The sequence below is a fragment of the Atta colombica genome, unplaced genomic scaffold (assembly GCF_001594045.1).
Source record: "Atta colombica isolate Treedump-2 unplaced genomic scaffold, Acol1.0 scaffold228, whole genome shotgun sequence".
NCBI lineage: Eukaryota > Metazoa > Arthropoda > Insecta > Hymenoptera > Formicidae > Atta > Atta colombica.
In genome coordinates, this window is record NW_017259325.1 from 764,505 (window position 1) to 773,138 (window position 8,634).

The window sequence follows — 8,634 nt, forward strand, 5'->3', positions numbered from 1 at the left end:
TATATATATATCTAGTTGCTTTGATACTTTATTACTTTATTGTCTCGTTATTCTGATACGCTATATATCGGAGATAATTATGAAAACTGAAACGAATGCGACATAACTAAGATGCAACTCGACGCGATACCAGGAAAATGTGTATGGATTTCCGTTGTTAATTATAACAATGGTAGGCGGCAGCTCTAAGAAATTCTGGTTCAAAGGTGTTCCCAATGATGTTCCTTTCTATTTACTTGAGGAAATTGAGTTTTTGATTTACAATTATTAGTAGAGTTATTTAACAACACTAGATTTTTACGTTTCAAAGCTGAGTGTTGATTAATAGTATCATGATGATTGCAAAAATGACTTATTCGAATCTAACACGATCAGATGTGCACAAGGAGTCGGTTTTTATTTCCGAATACACTTTTCACGTAATTTAGTCTTTTCTTTCTCTTTTCTCTCTTTTTTCTTTTCTTTTAATTTTTTTTTTTTTTTTACTTTTACTACAGTCTAAGCATACTATATCAAACTTTAGAATTCGATATCGAGTTTGTTTCTGCATTGTTTCGCATGATTTAAAAAGAAAGTAAACGTATACTTAGTAATACCAATGTATGATGTGCCAGAGAAGGAATGATACATGTTTTATGATATCTAGCTAAAGTGCAGACTTAGCGCATACCTTTATTACTATAATACTACTTAGTCGAAATGTGGATGTCTGAACAAATAAACTAGCTTTACTATACTAAGCTATAAAATAGATATGATCAATTGTTTTAAATTGATTATCAACATTATTAAAAATCAGTTATCAATTTAAAACAGTTGTTTCTTCTTCCGGATATGACAACAACTAATCGGACGTGTCTCATGAATTTTGCAAAAACACATGGCGGTTGATGCAATATATCGACACCTAACAAAACAGCTGTCATTTTATCTGAATATTCTTATGACAGCCAAAAAAACTGAGATATCCCCCAACTTGCTTGTTTCAGATACATTTGTATTGATTGCAATTTGTGCATAATTTAAGAATAAAACATTTCTGTACATAGACTGGCCATTGGTATAATAAACCTCCAATTTCCTTTAATGTAAACGATGTTACCCGTTTTACTTTCAAGATTTTAGAAATTTCCCTGCCTCTCCCTTTCTCTCTCACACATACAAACATTCATTTTCCCATTTACTTATTTCATAATTACAGCATGGATGTGTAAGTATAAGTAAGTAATTGGATTTATTCATTTTATTTCAATTAAATTGACTTGTTTAATTATTTTCGAGTAATTGTTATTTCATCAAAATTAATAACTAAATTACATTTTAAGAGTATATGTTAATTAAAAAAAGCATTTTTATAATCTTATGATTTGTGTAATTTTTCTTTACTTAGTAAATGTTGAAAATTGTAATTATTTTCAATGTCTCGAATATATTATGTATAAATATGTTACGCGTTCATACAATTAGTAATTTATTTTTTACGCAAACGTCATTTTTTTTGTTACACATTTACAATAAATAATAAAATTTTTATGAATACATTGAAATTTAGACTAATATTCATATTCATAATCAGGCCTTATATTTAAGTCTTCCTTAAATTTATCTTCAGATGCTCTATGAATTATTTTATTGATCACTGAGCATCTAAAGATAAACTTAAGGAAATCTTAAATATAAAGTCTGACTATGAATACGGACATAAGATCAATGAGTTTAAAGGAAAGAAGTATATTGCTCATAATTTGCTATCGACCCATTACATCTGTCTGTATACGTATAAGAGTTTCAGGTACAAAAGTGAGACGAGAGTTTAGCGCACATAGCGAGCACTCTCGTACAATCAGTGTATGCCCAGATTCCCGCCGAGACCCTGTTCTTTCCGCCACTGAGCCAATCTGATAGCGTACCATCCCTAGAACAAAAGTCAAGGATTGCAACGTATTTTTATCAATGTATCTTACTCGCCTAATTCGTTTATTCAAATATCTCACATTATCTCACATTTATTTCTTTAATATAGTATGTAATTGATATGTGTTTACTTACTTCAACGTCCGCCTCGGAAAGACCTGTTTCAGCTGCGAGGAGTACAATGTCCGCAGTATGAGGTGCTCTTGGCCATCTGTTAAATTGCTCTTGAAGAACTGCTTCCTGATCCACCGTCAAACGAATCACTCGAGTACCAGTTCTAGCTCCGCTAGTAGGATATCGCGCGGGGTAAGACTTCAGCATGTTTCCTTTATGAAAAGAAAATGTATTCCGAATGAATGAAAAGGTCAACTAATGAAGAAATGAGATACAATGTAATACAATATAATGCAAGAATATGCGACTTAACATATAATATATTGACAATTTTGGTAGATTGAAGTTTTAACACTCGTTAAACTGTTTATTTCTTCTTTTTTTAAATTCTGCAGTAGACGCAATTATTATTTATAATTAAATAAATAATTGTAAATAAAATTAAAATATGAGTGTTTGCATTTCATTAAGAAAGAAAATGAAAATGCGGTATGTGCGCATTATAAATAAAATAAAAAAAAATATGACAAATACTTTTTAGAAATATTTAAATTAAAGCAACATTTGTAAACTTAGTTGTAAAAAATCTATAAATTCAATTCTCGAAATGCAGGATTGATAAAACATATTTTAAATATGTTTGAAACAGTTTAAAACATGCTTAATTGATGTTTTTAATATGTTTTAAATATGTTTTTTTTTATAGTACTGTTTGAAGCATATTTGAAGCATTAAAAACATATTTAAGAAAAAACACAATATTTTTTATTCTTAAAAAAAAAACATTAGTCTTTACCAATCCTGTCTAAATGTGACTGTTATTTCTTTCGTTTAATACGGACGTGCAATTTCAAACTGCGTGATAATACTGTCTACTAATAAAAAGGTTTGTCTGGAATAAAACGGAACAACAGGTAATTATAGTGATAAAAGAAAATGATTCACATTATGACATGCCGCGAATGGATTTTCTATATCGCCATTTAGAGCGACGAATACATGTGCTACTCTGAATTTAAAATGCACTTACTCGCACACAGATCTGCTTCTCTTACATAATGACTCCTTGTTGCCAGAGCCATATTTGTGAAAGCTGTACTCTAATCAAGTGCATGTGTTAAGTTTTTTCATAAAGACGCTATAGTTATGTACACATCTTGTATATACAAATTTGTGCAGCTATCGAACGATCTTTATTTGCGATATTGAGAAAAATTTTGTTTCGTTTTATTCGGGAAAAAATGTTTAAGCAGTTAGTCGATCATATCGTAGGATAGGTGTGCCAGCGTTAAAAATAGTACGACCGTGACCTAACGTCAAGATTTAAATTTGGACTAGTTTCAAAAACGCCGCAACACATTTGTGAAATAAATCAAAAAGACTAATGCAATTCGCAATAAACAGACCATGGCACGTGCGTGGATCTAAGGAAAAGATTCAAGAGGAGAGGAAAAGGGAAAGAAAAAAAATTGGCACGCTATACTAAATGTGTAAAGAGCGGTAAACGAATGTGACAGAATATCACGAACTGATATTTTCTTTTATGAAATAAAAATTCTGTGCTATACGAGATAGAAAAACTTGAATGTATCGAGAGCCTTTTATAATTATTCATCTTATCTCCGTGCGTTTCTTCGATATTTCGTAACGCAGCATTTAAATTTAATTCGATGGAAGGAAATACAGAAATACAAGATCCAAATACAAAAATGAATTTAAAATGCTATCAGTTTTTGAGATCACCTAAAGAATTCTGTTATGATCCGCGATTCTTTTCCAAATATCTCATGACTGTAACTCAGATGTCAGGCAATGCGACATTGCGAATCGCATTGAGCTGTTGCACTATTATGAAACGACTTGGTGAAACGTTAAACTTGACCTACGAATAAAATTGTCTACTAAAAATAGATAAACGAAGTCGTTTATCGAGCACAACTATATTAACGCATGGCTTGATTCAGAAGCATTTGCTGTGATACGATCGCATAAATTCACACGCAATCTCCATAGCAATGAAGATCTCAATAAGATCAGAAAATTTGTTTTACTTTAGCGCTAATTATGTAAAAATTTTTATATCTACCCGAGAAAAAATATTTCATATAGGAGAGACCGCGGCTAAGTGGACATGTTTTTTCCAATTACAGTTTTCAACAATAAAATTAACGATTTTAACCAAATGATTATTAGCGTTTTATAGAATGATTATAAGAGGCTCACAATAAAAGAAATAGAAAAACAGAGAACAGAGAATAAGAATTTCAACTTATCAGAAACTGTGTATTCTACAATACATGATTTCTGATTCTAGGTTGAAATTCTTATTCTCTGTTTCCTGTTCCTTTTATTGTGCGGAGCTCCTAAGATTACAAGATGAAAAGTTTTGATACTTGCAACTCATTTCATCCATATACATAAAAAAATGATGCGATCAATATGATGCGAAAATAAAATCTCAAGAATGCCGAGGCTAAGTAGGCACTCTTTTCTTCAATTTTCATATAAGATTATATATAATTATATAAAAAATATTTTATATACAATTATAACAATTACATAAAATATATCTATTTATATAACATTTTTTCCCGCGTATTCCTTTTATAGCATTAACGCAAAAAACTTCTCGCAGTAATAATAGCATAAGCAGTTTTAAATTGTACAACAAACCTAAGACATACTTTTTACTTCTTCTTCACCATTTTCATAGTGCTAGAGAGAGAGAGAGAGAGAGAGAGAGAGAGAGAGAGAGAGAGAGAGAGAGAGAAGGGGGAGAGATAATTAAATAACTAATATTAATTCTTTCTATCCCTCTTTCTCTACGTCTCTTCATCACGAGAATTTGCAAAAAGTTTATTGATCAAAATATAACGGACTTTCTTCAATGTCCATATACATTTGGTGCTGTTTACGCAAAGTACAATACATAGGTAGTTCATTCTCGTAAAATTCGAGAAAATTCATGAGATTATTCTCCAATTCTTGATGATAAGCCGAGCCAGCATATCTAGATTCGATGTAATTTCGATTCTTTTTGGATATCTGCGCAAAGAACTTTGAGTTTTTTTATTCACGTCGTTATCATTAATCAATGTTTGGTCCTTACTTTCGGAAGAATCATACATTTACAACAACGTTCTTCATAAACTCGTAGGTAAAATTACTCACCGTTTTCCACTTTGATTCGATTAACATGTCAATGCAATCATCGACTAAAGAAATGTCCTGTATATTGAGAAAATATGCTTATAGTCTCGACATATACGATATTGAAATGCAAGTGACCGTCTTACCGTTTGTGACAGCAAAATAGCTCGATTTTCAACGCGCAGACAATCGAATCTATCATGGAGAATCATCGCGGCCCAAGGTTCGCGAAAATACGCGTAGAAATCTGAGATTTCTGAATTCTGAGGAAAAATTATTTTAAAAAGAGACATTTACACGTGCAAATATTAAGTGATAAATCCTGAAATATGTATGACATCGCTTTTTAATATTTCAATACTGTATCATCAGTTAGGTGCTTACTTGAAAACGGAATTTCAATTCGTTTAACATGCTCTCGTGTTTTCCATATAAAACAATCATGTCCTGCGTTCGAAATGTCTGGAAAAACAATTGTCGTTGAGACGAAGTAACATCTGTTCCGAATCACAAGACGAATATTGTGTGACACATAAAATTTTTCTAGAGCAATTGTTGAGTATTGTTTGTTTAATTAGTTTCAGAACTACCTTTCTGCTTATGCAGGTTATACTTTCCACAGTGTCATACATATTCAATTGAATGCGAAAATATCCAATTTCAGATTCGCAAGAACCGGTTACAAATACATTTAAATACATGAAATAAAATCAACGTTAATGCAACGACTTATGTCGTGCACAGATTGAAGGAGAAAGAAAGAGAGAAAATCAAAGAAACTCTTTTAATAACGTTATTTGCATTTCGATACAAAAACCGATTTGACTGTTAACTCACATGGTTGTGATTGATCTTCGTCGTGTTATCCCATATTGTTTTTCCGGGTTTACATACATGCAAGTAATGATAATCACCTGGTAAAATGCAAGCAATTACGATAGGTGCACGGAATGTCGATGGTGTCAAATGCATGATTTTCTCTTTCTTTTCTGATATTTGCTCGAAAACTTGCACGTCCGTTTCAATCACTTTCCATAAAATTTGAGCGAGCTTCCGGTAGGGAATGGAAAGAAATACAAGTGTATACAAATAAGTTTGATAATAAAAAAATAATTAGTTTAATTTGAAAAAGATGAGTTTGAAAAAGATATTATATGTCCCCTTAAAAAAAAAAAATCTCTTTTTTACTAACTCTCTCTCCAATTTCCATGCTATTGTAATATTTGTGCTGCCAGATGTCGGCATAAAATTTTCGGGAATATTTCGTCATGGTACCAGCGGCGAAAATAAACGGATCGTTGGTACGACATTCCAGGTTTATTACTAATGAACCATCGAAAATGAGACCAGCTCGACAAAATGCTGAAACGATATAAATTATGGCTGGTATTAATAGTTAATTCTTATATTTGAGATTGTTGCTTAAGTCTTAAGATGTCATAAGCCAATCAGAGGCCATATTAGCGTCTTAAAACATTACTTAAGACTTAATACGATATTAAAATAAGAACCGACTATGAATACCGATCTATGTGAGAAATTGAATTTTCGATATCCATTAAACGCAATTTTAAATGTAATTGAAAATGAATTAGAAATTAGTAAGATCATGTATTCTCGCCCTTTACTTAAATATGCGTTTAAATCGATCGTTTTCTCATAGAAATTGAAAAGAACGTCGCAAGTCAACTTTTTCTTTTCTTCCTCCTTTTCAATCGTAATACTCTTGATCATGAGCTTTGCATCATCGTTTTCCAGAGTTTTCCAATCGATCACGGTCCATTCGGAAAAAACTTGAACTCCACTTTGTAAAATGGCATTTGTCACCGCTTTGTTCACCTTAGATAGGTAAACACACAATATTACTGTAATATCTCTTTTATCGTAATAGTACGAATTATTTTATCGTAATATATACATAATCATATATACATCATACTTCATAATCGTGAAAGAAAGCTTGGTCGCGTGTTTTGCAAGACTTGAAAGAGTTCGGTTCAATCAACGTGATCCACGAAGGCTTTACTCCGAGCTTGATTAAACCACCAAGTGTACAGTAGCAATCGATATTACGTCCGTAAAAAAATATCGCTTCTGTAGAGTGTTAAATATTGAAACAATATAAAGTAACAATTTTACTAATCGCTGCACCTACTCCTTTCTTTAAAATCCTCTGTTAACCATTGAATCTTTCTGAAGCAAGTAGAAGCTTCCTTATCGTTGTTTACGGTCAGACAATTCCATGGCGTTTGGTCTTGTATCTTGTTTTTTCTTGAAAAATAAACATAATGCAGTCCGTAATATAAATCACTCTGAACACTTCATTGCAAGAGAATAGTGTACGTGTAACTCTCTTGCATCTCTCGGGCAATGAAGTGTTCAGAGTGATTTATATTACGGACTGCATTATATATACCTATTATACATATACTATAATATATTATAAACAATCTTTACTTTTGCTTTTTCATTTTTATTTTTTCCCATAATGTCGAGTTTTGATACTGTAAGCCACACGTTAAAACCAAATAATCGTACGCGAAATTTCCTTGATTCATCACAGTTACATATTTCTCCTTCCTAACGTAAGAAAATTCAAATCGATTGTCATCTCGTCAACATTGCTGGATTAATTCGAATTATTAAAATTGTTGATGGATAGCGTCGTATGTCAACATATGAAAGACTACCTGTTGATCGCTGCCATAGTTCCGTAGATGGTGTTAAGCCAAGTCCGTGCGACTACATAGCGACGATATCCTGAGTGAAACTTTCCTCTGAATGGAAGCAAGTACTCGCAACAATCTGAACGACTCGATTCGTTATCAAATGGTATACCATGTGGCGATATTAACGTAAGATTTGTCAATTGTATATAACGCTGCGTTAATCTATTTAATATTGAAAATAATTAGAAGAAAAAAAAGTATATATTATGGATATATACTTTATTATGGATATTTTCCTTGGATATTTTTGAAACGTTACATTATCATATAAAGAAATATATCATTTGGTAAACTTCGTATCATCAACACGCAACATGCTGCAGGTGTTATAGTTGAAAACATTTTACCGTAAAGCCAGATACTCTGCGAAAGCAATTCCACAGTCCGATCCTCCAACGACAACGATCCTCGTATCGATAATTGTACGTGGCATCATGGCTAATCTCGGTGACGTCATAAATAGAGAAAATTCATCGTTCGCAATATCATTTCTTTCACATTTTGTATTATTTTCCCAGCTATTGAAGTTTTCCTGAACAATCGGAAATTCATATTCAATTTGTCTACGGGGATCTACCGGAATCATATCGTTCAAACAGGATACCAAAGGATATATCCACGTCTACGAGTACACGACGATAGTTAGGCTCTAATAATTTTCCTATCAATTAAACAGTTTTAGCTTTCATTTGTAACATATAATTATATAATATATATATATATATAT

General features: G+C 31.9%; 2 protein-coding genes across 2 annotated transcripts in view; both read right to left on the reverse strand.

The window, feature by feature from the left end:
• Positions 1–1,404: 1,404 nt before the first annotated feature.
• Positions 1,405–8,634, reverse strand: part of LOC108688354 (homeodomain-only protein-like) — a 17,373-nt gene continuing 10,143 nt past the window's right edge. Inside the window, exons 2-3 of the mRNA XM_018194592.1 lie at positions 2,050–2,240; positions 1,405–1,915 (exon numbers count right to left, since the gene is read on the reverse strand). Of these exons, the coding sequence (XP_018050081.1) occupies positions 1,844–1,915; positions 2,050–2,235 (258 nt within the window). The 5' untranslated portion in view covers positions 2,236–2,240 and the 3' untranslated portion in view covers positions 1,405–1,843. The remainder of the gene's footprint in view (positions 1,916–2,049; positions 2,241–8,634) is intronic.
• The window catches only part of LOC108688216 (cilia- and flagella-associated protein 61-like), an 8,215-nt gene continuing 4,465 nt past the window's right edge, over positions 4,885–8,634 (reverse strand). Inside the window, exons 8-20 of the mRNA XM_018194380.1 lie at positions 8,255–8,529; positions 7,869–8,069; positions 7,636–7,758; positions 7,334–7,449; positions 7,118–7,272; positions 6,690–7,017; positions 6,371–6,540; positions 6,015–6,228; positions 5,769–5,872; positions 5,563–5,640; positions 5,325–5,441; positions 5,200–5,256; positions 4,885–5,073 (exon numbers count right to left, since the gene is read on the reverse strand). Coding sequence (XP_018049869.1) covers positions 4,885–5,073; positions 5,200–5,256; positions 5,325–5,441; positions 5,563–5,640; positions 5,769–5,872; positions 6,015–6,228; positions 6,371–6,540; positions 6,690–7,017; positions 7,118–7,272; positions 7,334–7,449; positions 7,636–7,758; positions 7,869–8,069; positions 8,255–8,529 — 2,127 coding nt within the window. The remainder of the gene's footprint in view (positions 5,074–5,199; positions 5,257–5,324; positions 5,442–5,562; positions 5,641–5,768; positions 5,873–6,014; positions 6,229–6,370; positions 6,541–6,689; positions 7,018–7,117; positions 7,273–7,333; positions 7,450–7,635; positions 7,759–7,868; positions 8,070–8,254; positions 8,530–8,634) is intronic.